The 24,068-nt window shown below is 35.3% G+C and overlaps 1 protein-coding gene across 2 annotated transcripts in view; it reads right to left on the minus strand.

The window, feature by feature from the left end:
- Positions 1–2,701: 2,701 nt before the first annotated feature.
- LOC123873188 (cell wall protein DAN4-like) overlaps positions 2,702–24,068 on the minus strand; it is a 39,981-nt gene continuing 18,614 nt past the window's right edge. For both annotated transcript variants that reach the window (XM_045917911.1, XM_045917912.1), the window contains 2 exons: positions 9,012–9,190; positions 2,702–6,212 (listed from right to left, as the gene is read on the minus strand). In XM_045917911.1, coding sequence (XP_045773867.1) covers positions 3,470–6,212; positions 9,012–9,169 — 2,901 coding nt within the window. In that variant the 5' untranslated portion in view covers positions 9,170–9,190 and the 3' untranslated portion in view covers positions 2,702–3,469. The remainder of the gene's footprint in view (positions 6,213–9,011; positions 9,191–24,068) is intronic.

Below are 24,068 nucleotides of genomic sequence, written 5' to 3' on the forward strand. Positions count from 1 at the left end.
CTACTTTACTTAGGAATAAGTAGGTTCCTTACTGTCCCAGTTACACTTACCTTACTCAGTAACCTTTAGGTACGCACAATGGAGCGAAGTTTGAGTTGAGTTTCTGAACTTGTCCCTTTACACAAAGCTTTCTTACATTTTACTTTATTTAAGGGCGCTTTACGCCAAAGCGACATTAAGATGGGTCCTTCCGTCACTCGCTCCATACAAACGTAGTTCCAATTTCATTTGAATATTAAGCAACCAAAGTCCATGTTTAGCAGACATATTCTAGAAACTAATATCTATGCTTGTGGTTTTTTAGATTTCTGTTATAAATTCACATACAAATCTTTGATAAGTTGTAATTTTTGTAATCTTTGTAATTTTTAAAACTACATATTTTTAGAAAAATCTGAAACACCACAGGCACAGACATTAGTTTCTAGAATATGTCTACAAAATTTTATGGACTTTGGTTGCTTAATATTCAAATGAAATTGGAACTACGATTGTATGGAGTAAGTGACGGAGGAGCCCTGTTAAGGCATGCCGTAGGGTATCATTGAGGTAGCTTCTCATTCTGAGAAGAGACCCTCGCTCAGTAGTGAGTCGGCGATGATGCGTTGATGATGACGATAAGGCTGTATGCTACAATAATTAATTTATAAAAAGGAAAATCCTGATTCATACCTTACTGGAAGTACTTACCTTACTCAGTTACCTTCACGCACAATGCAGCAAAGTTTGAGTTGAGTTTCAGAACTTACTTTATACAAAGCTTTCTTCTCGCGTGAAACAATCTTTACATTATTAAAAAGTACCAATCCAAAGAAAATCACACTAATATTAAAAAGGCGAAAGTTTGTGTGTATGTGTGTGTGTATGTGTGTATGTTTGTTACTCCTTCACGCAAAAACTATTAGACGGATTTGGCTGAAATTTGGAATGAAGATAGATAATATTCTGGATTAGTAGATATATATCCCGGAAAATCTAAGAGTTCCCATGGGATTTCTAAAAACCTTAATCCACGCGGGCGAAGCTGCGGGCATCAGTTAGTATAAAATACTTTTTACTTTGACGTTAAAAAAATTACACCTTTTTTACTTACCTGTTATCTCCCAAAGCCACCATGATCCAAACTACGAGTACATCGCTGATCGTTCTTCCCTGTGTTGGGCAGAAAAGTAACCAGAGAAACTTTCAGCTTTCATAGAATAACAAAGGTCTGGACCTCGCTGACACTCTATTCGGTTTTTTAAGAATCCCGTGAGAACTCTAGTTATCCGGGCTATGCAAGCTACCCCAATTCTACTTACCAAATGACAAACACGGTTAAACAGATGGCCCGTAAAAAGCTAACAGACAGACAGACACACTTTCACATTCATAACTATTAGTATAATATGGATATTATCGCATTTGCCGCTATGTACCTATGTCATTTGTCCCTACCACCTAGTATATTAAGATAATTACTATGATATATTTCCCCATATCCAGTATATACTGTGGTAAACCAGATACGATGAGCAGACGATAATGCCCTGCGGCTGGCCAGGCGTCCCCGCAGTTCACTGATAATTATGACATATTATTTGATATCACGGAATAAAATGATATTATGTGGCCACTTAGCTATAATTATATGAGTATGACATGTCTTAGCCCTAATTCGCACGAGCGTTCAAAAAGCGTTGCGTTAAAACCCGGCGTTGCGCTGAAAATACAAAGCGCGTTAAAAAAACGTTGACGTGTAAACAGATACTTGGGAATGTTATATTTGAACGCTTTTTTAACGTCAGTTAAAAAACGTTACAGGTTAGCGTCATTTTTTGCGCGACTATGAGCTCGTTTTTGTAACATGTGCATTTCGCACCAGCACATACGTAATTTTTTTTCTTCATTTTTAACAATAATTAATTACTTTTATTACATAATTTGTCACGGGTGATACAGACATTTCAATTCTAGAAGATGATATAGTTAATATAAGATTATGCCTTTCGCAATAATCACACATAATGTAAATTAATGACGTAAATAATTTATTTTAGCATACGCGGAGGTCGCGGTGACAAGCCACCCTCAAAGAAATATTTCCCGAACAATTTTCCTTAAAAATCCGTAATTTTCGTTGAAACAGCCATGTTTAATCTGTATAATGTCTGTCTAATGTCTCTGTGGAATACTTTTTGGAAGATTTAAGATAATCGGTTCATTAGTTTAGGAGCTCCGATGCCACAGACAGATACACAGATACACACGTCAAACTTATGACCCCCCTCATTTTTGATCGGGGGTTAAGGGCAATATTTAATACTTCGAAATACAAACTTATGTATTTAAAGCCTGTTAAAAACTAAACTCTATATTTTTTGTTGACAGCGCCATCTACTCTCTACTAGAAAAACTACGTAACGCAACCTTTGAAACAGCGCCACCTATTCTCCACAGGAAAAACTAAATAACTTTTTAACCATGCATGTCATGTTATACGTTAGATGTAGCAGATGGTGCTCTTAACGAATAAAATGTGTAACCTTTAAGTTTCTGAGATATTAAAAAAACGCATTTTTGTATTTAAGTATTGTATTAATTTAAACAATATTTACACATACTTCCAAAATAGTAATATTAAGAGTGACCACAATATTCAATTTCGAATATTAAAGTCCAACTTAATTAGAGAAATCCTAAAAATAATAATTTTTGCTTTCTTTTATTTATTTCTAAAAGTGTTGTGTCAAAATAATAATATAACATACCTAATACTTGTGTATGATCTGCTTATACATTACTTATATGACGTACAAAAATATAACTAGGTAGGTAAGACCTTTAAAAATAATTTCATAAAATAATTTCATTGTAAAAATCTTCGTAAAATCCTTAAAAATAAATATGATATCACAATATAGATTCAGTAGGCTTCCCTCAAGAATTTTGATCGAGGATAACATTCTGAAAATATACTATAGAAAAAGTTAAAAAATATAAACATGGACTCACACATTAGACTTACGTTACAAACAGGTATACCTGTCGAAAATTCGAGTTTACAGGATATTTTAAGCATGTGGGAGCCTTTATATTAATAACATTATAAAGTAATAAATGCACTAAAAAGTTTAAAATATGAGCATAACATATCTTATACAAATCTAAAAGTCCTTATGTACTTTGTTTTACAATCATCTAACATGAACGATTATTATGTATTTCAATTTCAACTATGTAAGAAAAGCACTGCATTGTTTAAAACGTAATAAGTATCAAACTTGTAATAATTCAAGATTAGTTTTTTAGCAAAAACTTTTGTTATACAATTTAACAATCGTATAGTATGTATGATAGATGTATGCAAATACAAAGTACATTGCTGATGGTTATAATATTAATGTTTTATTGATTGCCACCGCGTTGAAGGTAAAACAATTTAGAAAAAAAACGTGAATTGCTCATATTGGACACAGTTAAAAAAAAATTATGCTTTCGCAGCTCTTTTAACTGATTCCTCCATACTTCTTAAATATCTATTGAGAGATTCAGATGTATTTTGCAAAATGCTCATACCAAGTCTAAATTTGAAGTCAACAACTCTTTTCAGGAAATCAAAGAACCCTCCACCACTCGACGGTAAAGGGGGATATGTGATGACTTCTGGTTTATATGTTGGACCATAATACGTCGGTCTGTATGGTCTTCTGCTAGTAATTACTGAAACGGGTGGTGGAGACGGAAGCAAGGTTGACGTAGTCTCTGACCTGATGTCAGTAGTAGTTTCTGTATTCATGTTTTTAATCTGTGTAGTCAAATCTGCTTTAGTATTACTATTTTCATCAATCGTAGTGCTCTTTTCTGTTATGATTTCAGGTTTGCTTGTAAAAACTTCGTATACTTTAAAAGTTTTAGTTGTTGCATCTACATCGTTGGATATTTCTGTTTCAGTTACTTTTTTCTCATCTACTGGCAGAGTAGATACACTTTCTATTACATCATTTTTTATTGTACTTGCTTCCTCTGTTTGAGTGAATTCTTTAGCTGGATCAACGGATACTGCGTAGACAGTAAATACGTCTTTATTCTCTGGTGTAATTGTTACTTCATTCTTCACTTGCATAGACTCGATTGGTGATGGTGTTTTGGCAGGTACTTCAAGCCCGTCATCAATTTCGTTACTAAGAAATATTTCATTCTTTTCTCGGGTAGCTTTTAATATTTCCTCAATAGATCCTACAACATTACGTTTGCGGCGCATATTTCTTCGTCTTCTTTCTAATTTCCTAGGTCCATGTTCAGGTACAACTGCTGGCGTAGCGGATTCAGTCAGCTCTTTTGGTACATTACCAACGACAAATTTATTATCTGAAGTTTCCGTATCTTCACTATTATCATCAGCATAGTTGTCACTTTCTGTCTCTTCTGCCTCATTATTTGAACCTAAATACATGGAAGTGGGAGAATATGTTACGGAACTACTTGTGGTTTCAGAATAAAACTGGCTATCATAAGGATAGACGGGCTTAAAATCTGTCTCCTCTGCAGGTTTTACTCCATATACAACGGAACTTGACAAGTCGCTACCGTATGATGAAATTTCAGGAGATCCTGCTTGGGGTGCTGCATATATTGGTTCAACAGCCGCTACTTGATATGGACTATACGTTTGAGTTTTATCATTCTTCTTTTCTGCTGTTGTATATGCATGTCTTGTTTCATATTGATAGCGATTATAATTATTATATGGGTCAGGATACACCGCCCCATGAGCTATCCCTGTTTTTTGTTGAGGATAATGAACACTATGGTTTGGATAACTAGGCGTAACAACGTGGCGATACCTTAAATCTTGATCCTTTTTAGTTGGATACCTGTTAACGTACGCTGTTTGAGAAACATATGGGTTTAACTTTTGTTTCGAATGAATTGGCATTCCAGCGAGAACGGTTCCGAGCATTTCTTCTTCGGGCTGGCCATTGCCTTCACTACCATATTCTTCAGCATTGTGCCTGTAAATGTCATCTTTCTTATCGACTTCAATCGTACGTCTCACTGGTGTAGCAAAGGGATACAAAAAGTAACTAGCAAGGCCTACTAGTCCAGCTAAGCCTATAACTCCGACACCAACCGATGGCATCACTTCTCTGGAGAAGTAATTGTAAATTTGAGATGTTAACGGACTTGCAATACTAGTTGGCTTCTTAGAAGTTTTAGTCGGCTTTGTTTTGTTCGAAGTTTTTACATCAGTTGATGCAGCAGTTGAAGCTTCAGGCTTAGGTTTTGATGTTTTACGTTTCTTTGTTTTTGTCTTCTTTCTTGTTGATGATCGTTTAGGTTTCTTAGTAGTTGTAGCAGGTGTACTTACTTCCAATTCAATTTCCTGTTCTTTGGGTTCCATTGGTAACATAGCCGATTCACTTATAATTGGAAGGTAGGTGGTAGTAGTGGTCGTAGAAGTTTTTTGTTTATTTTTATTACTTTTTTTTGCGGGTTTTGACGTTACTTTGGCTGTTGGAACTAGAGCTTTTGTCGTAAGTGCTTCAGTCGAAGGTGTTACGCTAGTGCTGCTAAGAGTAGTGGAACGTGGTGTGATATTTTTATTTTTTTGCACATTTGACAACACTGTATCTTTAATTTTGTTATAAATATTTTCATTTATTGCAGATCCACCAGCTACTAAATCTGATTTATTTGTACTTCCAATTATTGGGCGTTTTGCACCAGGTATCTTATTTTGTGGCTTTTTATTCTTATTTTTATTTAGAACAGGTTTTTGTTTCTTTTGAACGTCTTCAGTTTTAGTTGGCTCTGTAGCAATAGAGGTGTTTTCTTTGTTTGGTGGATTGCTTAGTAAAATCCATGTTGATAAACCTTCACTATTGGTAGAAGACTCATGTACCAATTCTTTATTTTCCAATTCTAATTCTTCCATTGTTACTGGAACAGCGATGCCTACATGAGAATTTTCAATAGATTGCTCATCTTCCTTTCTGGTTTTATGTTTCTGTTTTTGTGTAACTTGTGATTTAATTTTTGGAGGTATCCTTGTATCAGGCACAACTGCTGCTTCAATAGTTTTATTAGGTTTATCAAGTAGCTGTATTGTAACCTTTTTAATTGATTCTCCTATCGCTGGTGATTTGACTTTAACTTCTCTTGAGGTATTTGATAGAGCCGGTGTTGCATCGTCCTTCTTATTTTCATTAGACAGTGATTCGCTCGTAACCCTGAAAAATAAATAAAACAATATTTTATATTTGACACATGTATTGTTCTATTTACATTATTTTAATGGGATTAAATGAAACATATTAAATTTTTAATTACTTTTTATTCCAAATTCATGCCCTAATTCGTTTACAAATTTATAAATCAATTAAAATACTTAAATATAAAATAAATAAAATTAGTAATAACCACTAAATTAATATAATAATTATCTCTTTAATCAAATGCCTATATACAAAACATTATAAAGAATATCACAATGTTAAAAATGTATTAAAAAATATCTTATAATAAAATACATGCAGGTATTCGTACTAAATAGCAGTTTAAATAATTTATTATTTTAAAGAAAACCTCGGAAGAAATATGATATAAGAAGGATATCTCGGATTTTTATGGAAAAGACCTATCCTGAAGGAGTCGTTTCACATTCAGATTCTCTAGATATGTGTTTAAATGAAATTAATTTAGTCCAGTAACAAATACTTTAATCGCAGAGTGCCTACTATTGCATTTTTTCCGTTACGTTTCCTTTTGAATGACCACTAGATATTCATAATTCACGTCTGACTTGAGTCCTTTGTGTTATGTAAACTTTTAATATATTTTTATGTTAGGAGCTGGGAGCTGCAATAGTCTATTACGTGACAACAGAGTACAATAGGGTTCAGATTTAATCTGGAGATGCAAAATATTTCTTTATGCAAACAAGATTGAAAATGTGTTTGGAACAAGTAACTAGGTAAAAGTTTCTCTGTATTTCAAGTTATCTTGTCAAGCAAACTGCAATTTAAAATCCATCATGAAAAGTTTGTATTGATTTATTCCAATAAAGTTTAAAATGATTTACATAATATTGTATTGACTCAAAATTTATTTTATCTTTAGATTACACAAATACCTACAACCATAATATTAGATCAAGTAAATTAAATAAGGATTTTTTTATATTTAAATATTTTGTACTGCGGTTACCTACGTCACAACCTCTCTTTGCTCACAAGCTTTGAGCTTTTAAGACTCATGATGTTGACCTTATAAATAGACTTCTTGTAGATAATTTTGGTTTACTAAAAAATTTAGATGTTTATTATTTTTTTCGTCTAATTTTACGTTTATTATTCCTTAAGTTCTTAGTCAATCTCTTCAAGAAATCCTTAACACTATCAAACCAAGTAGATTCCTCTGAAGCAAAATTATAATTCACTGTACTCTTTCTTGGTTGATCTACCCATTCTCTATTATTAGGAAAAGATTCTAGATGCCATGTTTTATAATTCTCATCCCATTGCCATTTCGGTCTGTAAAAGAATGTTTCTGGTGCTTCTCTTCCAGATAAAGCAAATGGGGCAAATAATGTAGCTAGTCCCGAAGCACCAGCAAAAAGTAGTAAAATAGGGGTTATGAAGAAAGATATCGCACCAAAACTAAAAGGGCTTATTGCTGCTAACCAGTTAAATGCACCAACAGCAGGTCTAAAGAAGTCTATTAAAGATGAAAAGCTGAATCCGTCATCATCGTCACTACTTGGTTGACTTGGTCTAGAATAAGTTGATAGAGCTGAACTAGGTGATGCAACACTACCTGGTTCAGAAGATTCTGCATTGACGTTATTTGTTGCACTATAACTTGATAGCTCTAACCCCTCAACTGATGCTTCATCACTCTCTTCATCATTACTATCAGTATCATCACTATCAGTTTCATCATCATCATTTTCCTGCGATTCAGCATAATCATTCGGAGCCTCATCACTTTCTGATTCATCATCTTCTGGTAAACCAAATACATCAGTCAGAGTTGTGTCTGTATCTTCATCAGATTCAATTACTACATTTTTATTTATTACATTCGTGTTTACTGCGATGTTCAAATCTGGACAGGCTTCTTTAGCTTGGCCTTGAAATGTATTGTTAAGAGTGAGAAAGATTGTCGGGCATTCATTGGGATCTGCACTATATTCTTCTGGCCTTATAACTATTCTGTCAGTGTATGCGCCTGCAGGTGGGAATGTTGTTACGTCAAAATTACTACCAGGATAAGGAGGAAAGTTGTTAATAGTATTATGATAATTATAAGGATATTTTACCGTTGTGGACTTAATAGGTTTCCGAGTAGTAGGTCTTATATTTTGAGGTTGAATATATTGTGGCCATGGTTGCGGATAGCCTACGTTAGTAATAATTGGGGTAGGTGTTGGTGTTGTAAAAATGTAAGAAGGTCTTGTTGCATATGGGTTATTCATTAAATGGAAACCATCTGAGTAAACCTGATTTTCTTCAGAATATTGTGGTCTAGGTCTATTATAGGAGTATGTAACCTTTTTATCATTTGAGTCAAAATACTGTTGGTTTTTTGTACTTTCGTCTTGATCATCAATTGTGCTTGAACTGATTTCTTGGTCAACATTTAATAAATTAGCAAAATTTATAGCGTCTGTTTCACTTGAAACACTACTTTCGTGAGAAATATTATCTAAATCCTCAACTTTTACATTATCTACCCATTTTGTGAATACTTTTTTAATATTAGTGTTTTTGCGAGAATTCAGATTACGTTTGGCTGATATTGAATCTCTAAACGAATAATAGTTTTCATTTTTATTTATTCTTGTCTGATTAGGTCTTATAATACTTTTTACTTTAATTAGACGACTTGTACGGTTTGAAGTAACAATACTAGGACTAAAACTATTTCCTATACTAAAAATATTACTATGATTATTATCTACACTATTAGTACTAATTTTTCCTAAAGGTAACTTATATCTAGGAATATTGTGTTTATTGTAACCATACCTTATAGTAGTCTCTGTGGAGTTATTTGTTGGGATACTTGCTACACTTAGGGTAGTTGAAGGCACTTCAACTTGGGGTCGCGAATACACTATAGGACTAAATACAACTAACACTAAAGCTACTGTCCACTTCACATTGTCAGTTTTTAGTCGCGCCATCACGGTGCACTCGAAATGTACCTGGAAAGATAAAAAATATCTATTAGAAAAAGTGATTTTAATCTATACTAATATTATAAAGAGGAAACCTTTGTATTTTTGTATGTTTGTATTGAATAGGCTCAAAAACTACTGGACCGATTTCAAAATTTCTTTTACCATTACTTAGAGGGATTCTTCCGAATCCGTATAGGCTATATTTTATCCCGGAAAATAGAAAAAATAAATGTCCACCCGTGCGAATCCGGGGCGGGTCGCTAGTAATGTATAAAAGGTACGCAGTTCTTTATTGCATATATAATATGTACAGTACTTTTTTAATACAAGTGAAAATATCAGGTTTGAAATGGTCGGGTATTCATAATAGATTCATTTTACTGTATATATGTATATACGTTTCACTCTCAGAATAAGAAAGGGTTAGGCCATAGTTCGCCTGGCCAAGTACGGATTGGCAGACTTCACACAACTTTGATAACATTATAGACAACTCTCAGGCATGCAGGTTTCTTCACGATGTTTTCCTTCACCGTTAGAGCAAGTGGTACTATTTTTCTTGCTTAAAACGCGCATAACTCCCAAAATTCAGAGGTGTGTGCCCAGGATTGGACCAATTGGACCAATTGCAGGCGAACGTCTTGTATAGCTAAATAACACACCCACTGAGATTCACAAAAGGTCTGCCGACCGCTCTGTAGGTCAATAGGATATTCTAATATAAACCAAGTTTTAATGATAAAAATGGTAATTATTAAATCTAGTCTCGCATACCGTTAACCCAAACGGTACCGGTGTGTATTTGAAAACAAAGTTAAAACCGGTTTCCAAGAGGGAAGCTGATCCGTTAATATATCGTTAACCTACGATGAGCAGAGACCGTTACGGAAACCTTCCATTATTTCACGATCACGGCGTGATTGCTTTATTTGCATTATAAGAAAACATTAGTGCTATAAGCATTTTTTTTATTTTATAAGAACTTTAGGCATAATATGTAGATTGTAGAGCCTATAAGAATATCTCTATAAAAGGACAAACCGATTAACTAAAAATCAATCAGCGTAGATACGTACAGCTCAAAACGGAAGTGCTATCCATACTAATCCATACTAATATTATAAATGCGAAAGTGTGTCTGTCTGTCTGTCTGCTACCTTTTCACGGCCCAACAATTTAACCGATTCTGACGAAATTTGGTTCAAGGTTAGCTTATATCCCGGGTATGGACATAGGCTACTTTTTATCCCGGAAAATCAAACAGTTCCCACGGGATCTTTAAAATTCTAAATCCACGCGGACGAAGTCGCGGGCATTCTCTAGTAGGCTATAAATTATATCACGCAGATGAAGTCGCGGGCAAAAGCTAGTAAGTACCTATAGTTGTAGTAAAAATTGTCTAAAAATATATTTTCGAAACACAATACAACAGCGGTTTGAGGTTATATTCATTAGCATAACATAATACTACTTTGGGGGATCCCACTTAGATGGTGAATCATAAATCTAACTTTCTTTTTGTTGTAAATATCTAAATATCTTTTGTTTTTTCAAAATATTCTTGTTTTAGATATCATGTTTATATGTAACAAATTGTAACACAATTATTCACTAAAATTTCACAAAGTACTATCTCTGTTGTACACGAAACTTAAATCCTAGATTAAATAGGTATTATTATTATTAACTTCATTTTAGTAAAAATGTTAGTTTTAGTTTCGTGTACAAAGGAATGAATAGGAGAATTATAACTGTGAGCACACAACTATTTGTTTAAATAGTTGTGTGCACAGTATCATACTGTATATTGTGTGTACAAATAAGTATTATAGATGCACCTAAGTTATTAAGATGTATGACTTTGTTGAAATAAATAAATTTGAATTTTTTTTTTTTTGAATTTTGTGGTTTTGATGAATTATAATATTATTCTATCTATGATGGTCCACTCATAAAACGATTCGTAATTTGACCACAGAAATAAAATGTTTTAGTGGTCGCAGCAACTATGGAATTTCTTGCCAGGTAGGTAATACTTATACAATTTATACTGCGTCATAAATAATAATGAAATAGGAAAATCTTTAAATACAATGGAAGAAGTAGGAACCTAAGTATCACAATTACTATTCTAGTTATTTTCAAGATTAAAAATTACCGTCCCTTTCGCTCCATGTCCTAACTCTATCTCTATTCAGAATCACCAGCTACTGGTCTATTCACATAATGAGAAAGGTTAGGCCATAGTCCACCATGCTCGCCAAGATTTCGCACCCTTTAGAGAACATTATGGAGAACTCTCAAGCGTGCAGGTTTTCTCACGATGTTTTTCCTTCACTGTTAAAGCAAGTAATATCATGCGCATATCTCCGAAAAGTAGGTGCGAGGTGCGTGCCCGGGATCGAACCTTCGACCTCCCAAATAAGGCCGACGTCCTAACCACTAGAGTGACTAGGCTAACACCGGGTATGCGACTGGTCAAGATGCCTACGCTAGCCCGCACAGCCCTTGCGTTAACCCTGTGCGGGCTAGCGCGGGTAACGTGCGGGGCGTCCCCCCGTCTCATACCCCGATTGCCATCTCAACCTGTCGCGTACTATAAGTATTTTTATATAACGTAGTGACCTAACAATCTCGATTTCAAAAGTTGAATGACCCCAAGCGGCCCTGACCGAAACCGGAATGTTTTTATGTATTACTGACCTGTATACCCGAATCTGGCAGACACCGTTTTTAAAGGTCCTATTATTTATTATGATAGATACCCGCGACTTCATCCGCAAGGATTTAGGTTTTTTTAATTCCGTGAGACTCTTTGATTTTTTGGGACAAAAAGTAATCTAAAACCGTATCCAGGATGCAAGATATCTCTGAACAAATTACTTGATGCCCGGAACTTAGTTGGTTTAAGGTTTTTTTTGAAAATTTGGTGTAACAGAGATAGAACATCGTCCCCTGAGGCTATATCTGTACCAAATTTCGTCAAAATCGATTGAGTGGATGGGCTGTGATAGCTTTTCACAGCCCATCCGTTTAATCGATTTTGACGAAATTCCGAGACAGACACACATTCGCATTTACAATAAGTATAATACTAGAACACACCAACAAACACATTTTCACATTCATAATATGAATAGTGATTAGATGAGAATAAAATTATACAACTAAAATAACACCGCGCTTAATGATTTCCCAAAAAGTTTTCTTTTATTTTTGTAGCTTAAGCAATTTTAAAATTAGTGTAGCAATGTACAGCGTTGAAGTCTTTTGTACTGAACTCTTTGAATGTAGCGCTACGAACAGTTATAGGTGTGATGCAAAAGTAATGCAGCAAAATATGGAAAATTGTAGTTTGCCTAATTGGCACTTACGTTAAAACGGTAACAAACACTTTTTGTTAAAAAAACTATGCAGGACTGTTTAACTATGCATGATTGTTATTTGGTGTTACATTTTCATATTCCAAAACGTAACTAGAAAAAGAAAGAATGTGTATTGCAATGGTTCTGAAGATATATCATTTTTAACCCCCGACCCAAAAAGAGAGGTGTTATAAGTTTGACGTGTGTATCTGTGTATCTGTCTGTGGCACCGTAGCTCCTAAACTAATGAACCGATTTTAATTTAGTTTTTTTTTTTTTGTTTGAAAGGTGGCTTGATCGAGAGTGTTCTTAGCTATAATCCAAGAAAATCGGTTCATCCTTTTGAAAGTTATCCGCTCTTTTCATGTTACTGTAATCTTCACTTGTCGGGGGTGTTATAAATTTTTAATTTATACTTGTCATGTTCAAATAAGTGTAGACATCATTATCATAGTCATACCAGCCCACTACTGAACACAAACTCCTCTCGGAATGTGAAAGGGTTTGTACCATGAGTCTACAAAGATGGTCAAGTGCGGATTGGCACACTTCACAGACTTATAAGATCATTATGAAGAATTCTCAGACAAGCATGTTCTCTCACGATGTTTTCCTTAACTTTTAAAGCAAGTGAAGGTCTTCTTAAGGGTCTGTGAAGTCTATCAACCCACATTAGGACAGATTATGGGCTAAACCCTGTAAACCCTGTGTTTCCTACCAATTACAATCTGGGTATCTTTAAAACAAGAGTGAATAGGCACCTTCTAGGTAAACGCGCCCCATCTTAGACCACATCATCACTTTCCATCAGGTGTGATTGTGGTCAAGCGCTTGCCTATAGTGAATAAAATAAAAAATTTTCAAAAGAAAAATAAAACCGACTTCAAAAACCAAAAACACTAAAAAGTAGAAAATAATTTTTGTTTAGCTACACATGTAATGTACCTAGGTATGAAGTCGAGCGAGCATATTAAAACAAAATTAGAAATCCAAGAGTGAAGCTCGCCCGACTTCATACCTAGGTACATTACATGTGTAGCTAAACAAAAATTATTTTCTACTTTTTAGTGTTTTTGGTTTTTGAAGTCGGTTTTATTTTTCTTTTGAAAATTTTTTATTTCACAATTTTTAGTGGCCCCACTGTACTATAATATGCTATGCCCAGTTAAAACCCTACTGTTTACTAAGCTATTACAGTGATCGCGAGCAATTTGCTCTTATCCATTGAGGAGTTCTGTTCTCCATCTCCGAAGATATTCATCAGATCTTCACCAAATTTATATGGGACCACCTGCACAGTATACCCTTTCAAACAAAAAAAAAATTTCCAAATCGATCCAGGGGTCTTTGAGTAATCGGGGAACATACATAAAAAAAAAAAAAGATCCCGACGAATTGAGAACCTCCTCCTTTTTTGGAAGTCGGTTAAACTATGTTGTAATACGGTAGTAATATTAAGTAGATGATCACAACAACAATATGATTTTGTGGTATTCGGCGAAAGGTTTCAACGCAATATGAACAATCAGGATGCTGCAAGATGTCCAAATCTCCTTTCGAATTTATCAAATCACCTACTTTTACATATGTCATAATGAGTGTTCGATCTAGGTTTATATGTTTATCCTACATGATTATAATATGTAATATGTTGTTGCGTATCGAATTAACCCCTACTTGGTCCCACTCCCAACGAGTTAGAGTTCAGAGTTCTGAGTTCACTACATAACAAAAGCTTTAAGCTACGGGCACACCTACGCTTTATGAACGCAGGGAGCAGGCAAACTCAATATCCGGCCAAATGCGAATCAGACTAGCGCACCGAGGGTTCCGTACTCGGGTATTTTTCCGACATTTTGCACGATAAATCAAAAATTTTATGCATAAAAATAAATAAAAATCTGTTTTAGAAGGTAAAGCCCTTTCATATGATATCCCACTTGGTATAGTTATCTTGCTTTGAAAATTAAAAATACTAATTATTTGTTCATGAACACTTTTTAATTTTTTATTTTGTGATGTAAGTAACCAAAAATTCACAGTTTTCGAATTTTTTCCTTTACTTGTGCTCTAAGACCTACCTACCTGCCAAATTTCATGATTCTCCAAGTCAACGAGAAGTACCCTATAGGTTTTCTTGACTGACACGACAGACGGACAGACGGACAGACAACAAAGTGATCCTCTAAGGGTTCCGTTTTTCCTATTAAGGTACGGAACCCTAATTAACTTTTATCTCATCATAATATTAGTAGTATACAGATAGCGGCAAGCGCGGATCCGTTGGTCCCACAGTCTAATGGGACATAGACTATGGTGTTACATAAAGGCCAAGTTAACGGTTTAATTAATTTTAAACCGTACTTGACCGTAACATTTCACTATTTAATTACGTGTGAGTTGCAATAAGTTGTGTGCACGTGAGGTGGTATAAGTCACTGGCGACTTTTAATTCAATAGTTTAACTATATTAGTTAAACTAACAGAGACACTATAGTAATGTAATACACTCTTAGTTAGTTAGTTTAACTATATTAGTTAAACTCTCTGATATAATATAGAATAACTGTCCTCTAAACAATCCAAAATCTCCAAAACTAGGAAGTAGAAAGGTCTTACATAGCTATTATTATTTTAATGTTTAAATTTTACGTGAGTGATTTCCATTTTAAGTACCTATAGAATGTAACTATGTGATGTCGACTAAATACGTGAGTATGGCCGTAACGTTCAAAACTTAAAGCTAATATTATGGCAAAGGTGTTTAAAAGATTTTATACAAAGGCAAATCTGTATGGTACAACATGTAGCATGCGACGTGCACCAGCCGCCCTCCCACTGCTAAGCATGTAGGAAAAGCCAGCCATCAAGCAAACCCCAAGTACCACGCAACACCACACAAATCCGCCAGAACACACTCGACGCACGTTTCGCTCCGACACCGGAGCATCCTCAGAAAATGATGATGTAGATGTAAGGTGTTTTTGAGTCTTTGTATAATTTCTTTTTTTTTTTCTTTTTATAATTTTGTATAATTTTTGCAGACATATTCTAGAAACTAATATCTATGTCTGTGGTTTTCCAGATTTCTGTTAAAATATTCGGTTTCAAAGTTACGCGGTCTTAAAAATTTTCATACAAATCTTTGAGCCCCTGGAATTTTAAAACTACATATTTTAAAAAAAATCTAAAACACCACAGACACAGTTATTAGTTTCTAGAATATGTCTGCAAAATGTCATGGACTTTGATTGCTTAATATTCAAATGAAATTGGAACTACGATTGTATGAAACGAGTGACGGAGAGAGCCCTGTTAAACACGCTTCCGCTTGTCGCTTATGACAGAACAACCAAACCATGACTATTATGGTAATCGTATAACTGGCAGTCGCGTATCGGAATGCGCTCACGTTTCTATCGCGCCGGTTTTCCAAGTTCCAACTACGGCCAACACCGACTGTGATCATACACTCTGTGTCAATGTTTACTATTTACTGTTTGACGCTATAACCAAGCCTAAAATGTGAGAAAGATAGATTCACTGTAGTATACTGAGAAAGAGATGGCAATTAAACAACTACGAACAAAAGGATCATCATCATCATCACGATCAACCCATTGGCGGCCCACTACTGAGTACGGGTCTCCTTTCAGAATGAGAATGGTTTAGGCCATAGTCTGCCACGCTGGGCCAATGCGGATTGGCAGACAAAGTTATAAGATAACCTTCTAGACCTCTCGGTCTAATTTGGTAGCCTATACTCTATGACAGGTCGTGTTCGTATCGGAATGCGCTCACGTTTCTATCGCGCCGGTTTTCCAAGTTCCAACTGCGGCCAACACCGACTGTGATCATACACTCTGTGTCAATGTTTACTATTTACTGTTTGACGCTATGACCAAGCCTAAAATCTGAGAAAGATAGATTCACTGTAGTATACTGAGATAGAGATGGCAATTAAACAACTACGAACAAAAGGATCATCATCATCATCATCATCACGATCAACCCATTGGCGGCCCACTACTGAGTACGGGTCTCCTTTCAGAATAAGAAGGGTTTAGGCCATAGTCTGCCACGCTGGCCCAATGCGGATTGGCAGACAAAGTTATAAGATAACCTTCTAGACCTCTCGGTCTATTTTGGTAGCCTATACTCTATGACAGGTCGTGTTCGTATTGGAATGTTTCTATCGCGCCGGTTTTTTCAAGTTCCAAGTACGGCCAACACTAACTGCGATCATACACTCTGTGTCAATAGAATAGAATAGAATAGAATAGATTTTTATTCAAATAGACTTTTACAAGTGCTTTTGAATCGTCAATTTACCACTGGTTCGGAATGCCGTTCGTACCGAGAAAAACCAGCAAGTTTCTCTGGGTATTGACCCCAACACAGGGAAGAACGATTAGCGACTATGAAGTTTGGATCATGGTGGCTTTGGGAGAAAACGGATGGTCAAAGTATAAAACCATCTCTTTCTCAGTATACTACAGTGAATGTATCTTTCTCACATTTTAGGCTTGATTCTAGCGACAAACAGTAAATAGTAAACATTGCTTATATAGTATGGAATATTATTGTAAATTGAAGAATTGAAAAGAGCAACCGCCGAGTTTCTTGCTGGTTCTTCTCGGTAGGAAAGGCATTCCGAACCAGTGGTAGATGCTTTTGACGATTCAAAAGAACTTGTAAAAGTCTAATTGAATAAAAATATTTTGAATTTTGAGTCTTTCCTATGATGATAAATTTGGAGCTTGAAATCGGGAAAAAGTGTAAGCGCCTCCTTAAGCCTTGGTGTAAACGCGGTGTAAGAACTCACAAATCAGTGAACTGTAATTCAGGACAATAGCTAGTAAATATATATTAGAAGTGTATGCGTAATTCCAAAGCGGAGACATTTATCGAATGTTACCTAATACGTCTTGGTCCACATCACATCACAGGTACTATGTAGTTAACCATAGATTTCATATTGTTACCACAGACACCTTGTGATATGGTCTAGTGAAGACTAAACATTAGCTATTTCTGCATTAGCTTAATTTAAGGGTTTAAGAATTACGTAAAGGTTTTATAGGTGTTTCCATCATCAACATCAACTCATCGCTGGGACACTACTAGCACGGGTCTCTGCTCAGAATGAGAAGGGATATTGTGAGGTTTAAGGCGTTTTGGTCTAAGAAAGGTTCGTCCTAAAAAAACAAATATTGTTATATTCACTACGGTAGAATCGATTAGGTTAATTTGACCTATTTTGTCATTTAGTTTTTAGCTAATTTTATACATTAGTTTTTAATTTTATTAGATGGTTTGATTTAATAGTTATATTTTTAACGTAATTTATTGTTTAATTCATAAGTTATAATTTTATTAGTCAATCATTCCTGCACAGTATGGAAAAAAAATTATTCACGAATATTGCCAATAATTTCGTTCCGGCAAGTGAAAGGAAATAATTTAGGTTCGTGAGACATGACATGATACAAATGGATGAAAAACGTTTATTTTATTAGAGCTAACGCAAGTTACAGAACAGACGGAGTCAGTTATATGGAGTACCCAGAGTTTTCAAAGCAAAATTCCAAAAATAGGTACCATTGATTGTCAATTCTGGAATCAATAAGATAATTGAAGTAATTTTGATTTTGAACTTAATTTTTTTTATTGATTTTTGTTATCACTGCCTAAACACGGCCTAAACTCAAAATACATCGATGCTCAAAACTAATCTATGAAAGATTACTACACTATAAGGGCGAAAGTTTGTATTGTGTGTGTGTGTGTGTGTATGGAGATAGATTATACCCTGGATTAACACATAGGCTACTTTTATCCCGGAAAATCAAAATGTTCCCACGGGATCAAAAAACCGGTAGGTATTCACGCGGGCGAAGTCCGGGTATTATCTAGTACAAAGTATAAGGAAGTTCTTATTCTAAAGTATTTACAAATTACAAAAAGCTTTGATATTTCTACATAAAGTTTCTCTCTACTTTTCTCTTACATAACACTGCATAATAACGTTTTACAAGCATATGGTATTTACTCAAATAGTTTTAAAACCTAACACTTATTAAGCGACATGTTAGCATAATACTTGAGAGGTTAGTGCCATATATTACAAGTCGACATAACCATATAAAGGTCTTCGCACATTACATAGACTCGACGGTGACTTGATTCATATTAAAACATGTAAATGTGAGCTTTATATCGTGTAGATCACAATGGAATTATCAACATTGAAGTGTACTAGTATGACGCGTAGAGAGATGACGTGAAAAATTATCACGTTATCTATCAATATTCTGATTGGTTTACTAAACAGATATCCATAAATCTTCTCATAAATCTTCTCAGCGCATTGGCCAGGAAACTAGATAGTCCTCTCTGGAGGTGCTGGGGGGTGCGCACATAGGCGCCAAGAGGCTCCCTCGGGCTTTTTAGTTATAGTTTTACTTATAGTATTAGTTGTTAAGCTAGAAATAAGTACCTACTAACATAGTTTAAGTGATTTGTCATACTAACACAATTATGGGTCTAATGGCCTGAAATAAAAGTTAATTTATTAATTTATTTATTTATAAATCACCAACTTAATGGGTCTAACACGTTGTTCACGAGTTGGCCACGCTTTGACTAACCTACTGGCCGTTATAGCGTTACCGGGGTGGTTGCCAACCCGAAGCTTTGCCGGGAGGACGAGCCCTAGGACTCGAAGAAATATTTAGACGAATGGGTTTTGAGTTGTTTGGACTTTGGACTTAGTTAGCCCGTTCTCCTCCGAGGCACGAGTCCACGACATTTATTGCAATTAAATATTGGAAATTCCACCCTAAAAACACAATGCACTGTGAGTCGAGTTGGAGTGGAGTTGGCGCCGAGTCTGTGTAATGTGCGAATACCTTTTTAACATAATAAGAGGTTGCAATTCACGGAAGACTTTCCTATTTATGTCATTGTATGGTCATGCACACCATGGGATCCGCCTCTATTGCCTATATTGTTCGTCATGGCCTATTAAACTGTATACCTGCCATAAAAAGAACATATTATCAAACGGATTGCTTTATTTCCGACATTATAAGTAATCGATGGCACAGTCCTTAATAGTGAGCGCTATAGTTTTATAAATGGAGGTTCTGAGTTCAATTTAAAATCACTTCCAATGTGAGATCACTCATCACAGTGAAGCCAATGGAAGGATACGATATAATTACTACTTGTTTATCTATACATATAATAAAATTGTAGAAAAGTGGTGTCTGTGCAATGGAAATATATAAAAAAAAAGTAGCAGGGGTTGTTATTATATCGATGCCGAACCTGAAATTGTAATTAATTTTTTTTTTGTCTGTTTGTCTGTGTGTTTGTGCACGCTAATATCAGAAACGGCTTATTCGATTTAGATCGGTTTTCCCTAATATATTGTAGTAAGCTTCACTTAACATTTAGTGTTTATTTCATGTCAATCGGTTCATAAATAAAAAAGTTATGTCAATTTAAAGAATCACGGCGAACATTTTTAACGTACAATATGCTGCCCGAAAAGTCACTATTCCACGCGAACGAAGTCGCGGGCACAGCTAGTACTATAGTAGTATACTTCAGAATATCTTTATATACTTACAACGTTCACAGCTTTTTTGGCATTAGACAATACAAACATATTTTCTTTAGAGGTCAGGTTTAGAGGTCATATACCTACAATATGAACCCTGAAAATTAAAGTCCTTTTTTGGTCAGTCATTTAAAAGCATAATATGTTTATCCGTCCGCGGTGTGCAAGCTGTTTAACTGTATTATCAGATTAAGTATCTAGGTAACTAAAGGTCACACACACAGACAGACACACATAAGACATTACCAATTCAATGGGTGGGATTTTAACATATTGTGGCTGAATTTACCAGACACTGCGTTATAATAATTATATTAAGTATAACGGACTTTCAAAAAGTATTTTCTATAGAAAAGTTGTTTATCTCTCTATGTGAGAAATATCACATCAAAATGAGGGCACTAATGTTATGAGTAATGGAAACCCATCATTGTTGTTTAAACCTGCGTACTTAGGAGCCTACTCGTATTTAAATATTTACTTTCCACAATAACTGGAAATTGACTCGAAGAATGACCGCCGATGTGTTAAAAGGGACCAGTTCACACCTAAATTCTATGTTACAGGATTTCAAACTTTCATCATCACCATCATCAACCCATCATCGCGTCGGCCCATTACTGAACATGGGTCTCCTCTCAGAATGAGAAGGGTTTAGACCATAGTCTGCCGCGCTGGCCCAGTGCGGATTGGCAGAATTCACGCGCCTTTGATAACGCTATGGAGAACTCTCAGGCATGCAGGTTTCCTCACGATGTTTTCCTTCACCGTTAAAGCTAGTAATATGTATATTTAATTGCTTAGAACGCACCCTAGCTCCAAAAAGTTAGAGGTGCGTGCCCGGAATCGATCCCCCGACCGTCCCGAATAGAGGATCACCGATCGTCTAATTGTAAATTTTCATACAAAAAGCTATCACATTTTTCTCCCCGTAAATGTAGTCCAATTTTCATAATTTTTAAAAATATTGTAGATATAATGAAGAACTATGCTCGTACGTTTATATGTTAAAAGTTACTAGTGTCTAAATATCCATATTTTTGACCTAAAATCTTTCTTGAGTTTTTTTAATGTAATTAAACTAAAATACTAAATAAATAAAACGTACGAGCCTAGATTAAGGTAGGTATACGGAACTAATGAGACCAAAATTAAATTTTGTAAACGTTTGGGTGGCTAAAAACGTTATCACCCGAAAGATTAATTCAGAATTAAAATGTAGGCAAATACCTATGAAAAAAATTTTGAAAAATTGACAGCTAGACTATCCTCTTAGCCTATTGGCTAGCTCACCGCTTACCTAATATTAAAGTGATTTATTTTCAATCACTATAAAGTCATTCTATTCATTCACACAGATCAACAATAGCAATTTGTTGCATTAACTTGTTTCATTTGACAGACCAATCGTGATGTACACATTAAGGTCCCGTTGATCGAATCAAGCGCTATTTGGCACACATCACCTTAACAGATGCCTTTGTTCTATAACCCAGAAAAAAGACCTCATTTTTATATGGCAACAAAATAATATGGCAAAAGAAGAATTATTGACTCTAATCAACGTCGTAAACATTTTATTAGAATACCTTAAAATTCAAAAAAAACCCCGACACAAAAACCTCTATAAGAAAACTAGAAAAGAGCTGATAACTTTCAAACGGTTGAACCGATTTCCTTTGACTATAGCTAAGAACACTCTCGATCAAACCACCTTTCAAACAAAAAAAAAAACGAAATTAAAATCGGTCCATTCGTTTAGGAGCTACGATGTCACAGACAGATACACAGATACACACGTCAAATTTATAACACGCCTCTTTTTGGGTCGGGGGTTAAAAATTATTATTTAGTCATTATTTAAGTAATCTAAATTTTATAAAACGAAAATCTGACAAACTGACTGATCTATCAATGCACAGTTCAAACTACTGGATGCATCGGGCTGTGACATGTAGATAGCTATAATAGACGTAGACATCCGCTAAGAAAAGAGTTTTGAAAATTCAACCCCTAAGGAGATAAAATAGGGGCTTAAAATTTATTTAAACGACGCGGGCGAAGACGCGGGCATTAGCTGATAATCCATACTAATATTATAAATGCGAAAGTGTGTCTGTCTGTCTGTCTGCTACCTTTTCACGGCCCAACAGTTTAAGCGATTCTGACGAAATTTGGTACAGGGTTAGCTTATATCCCGGGGACGGACATTGGCTTTTTATCCCGGAAAATCAAAGACTTCCCACGGGATTCCCAAAAACTTATCCGCTTAACCAATTTATATGATTTGGTACCGAGGTAGCTTGCGTCCCTGTAATTGACATAGGCAACTTTTTATCCCGGAAAATCAAACAGTTCCCACGGGATCTTTTAAAACCTAAATCCACGCAGACAAAGTCGCGGGTATCCTCTATATATTATAAAGAGCTGCCCGACTGGTCTAACAACACCCAGATTAAACTACTGGACGAATCTTCCAGAGGCAGCTATCTGCCTCGGCATGCAGAAAGGATTTTTGAAAATCCAACCCTTGAAAGGTCAAGTAGGGGTTTGAAATTTCTGAAGTCCACGCGGACGATGTTGCAGGCATAAACTTAGAAATTTTGTAAAATTATTGCGACATAATTGAAAGAAACAAACTTTCGCATCTAATATAATTAAATTGTAGAAAAGTGGTGTCTGTACAATAGAAATATATAAAAAAAAAGTAGCAGGGGTTGTTAATATATCGATGCCGAACCCAAAATTGTAATTAATTTTTTTTTGTCAGTTTGTCTGTTTGTCTGTGTGTTTGTGCACGCTAATATCAGAAACGGCTTATTCGATTTAGATACGGTTTTCACTAATATATTTTAGTAAGCTTCACTTAACATTTAGTGTTTATTTCGTGTCAATCGGTTCATAAATAAAAAAGTTATGTCAATTTAAAGAATCACGCTGCCCGAAAAGTCACTATTCCACGCGAACGAAGTCGCGGGCACAGCTAGTTTATAATATGTATGGGTAGTGATCTGGAAATTCCTAACAGATACCTGCTAAGACATGCCTAATACCTAGACCGAGCCCTAAGTACAGTCAGAGCGAAAGTAACCTTAATATCGGAAACATAACACTGGCCCATAGACTCAGCAACTGTCTAGAGTGGACACTTTCACATTTCATTCAAACCTGCATACCACGACCTTCATAAATGGAGCATAACCATTAACATAACCTGCGAATTTCAGTGTGTTTATATACAACGAAGTTAAAGTTTTTGGTTCGGCAAAATTATTCGTCAAAATAAGTTGTAAAATGTTACTAAGATAAATATTATCTCCGATTCACTCCAATACGCCGGTCGATAGTTTCGTCTGGTGGGAGGTTTGGGTCGTCGCTATTTACCACCCTACCCACAAAGTGGTATCGCCAAGCGATGTAGAATTAGAGCACGTTGCCACGAAAAACCAAATAAAATAGGTCCATAGATTCAAATTGTAAATATATAGTGTAGATGGTGAACTAAGTGCTTTCAGTTAGATTTGAACAGTAATAATATTTGTTATTTAGATTAAAATATGAATATGATTATTCCTCATTGCTTTTTTGAGCATGACCGTCGTTAAACGCAAGCCTATTATGTAATGTATAACATTTTATATTACAGAATATTAATAATATTTGTTTGTTGCGGGCTTCTTCTGAGACCAGGGCGCATTTGAAACTCTCTTAGCTTTAGTTTTAAGTAGGTATACCTACGTTAATAATTACTAGCCGATGCCCGCGACTTCATCCGCATGTATTTAGGTTATAAAAATCACGTGAAAAACTCTTTGATTTTCCTGGATAAAAAGAAGCTTCTGTCGCTCTCCAGGTCTTTAACTATATTGTGCAAAAAATCAAGTCGATCCGTTACTCCGTTGGGATGTGA

This window comes from Maniola jurtina, chromosome 16 (genome assembly GCF_905333055.1).
Source record: "Maniola jurtina chromosome 16, ilManJurt1.1, whole genome shotgun sequence".
In the NCBI taxonomy this organism is placed as follows: domain Eukaryota; kingdom Metazoa; phylum Arthropoda; class Insecta; order Lepidoptera; family Nymphalidae; genus Maniola; species Maniola jurtina.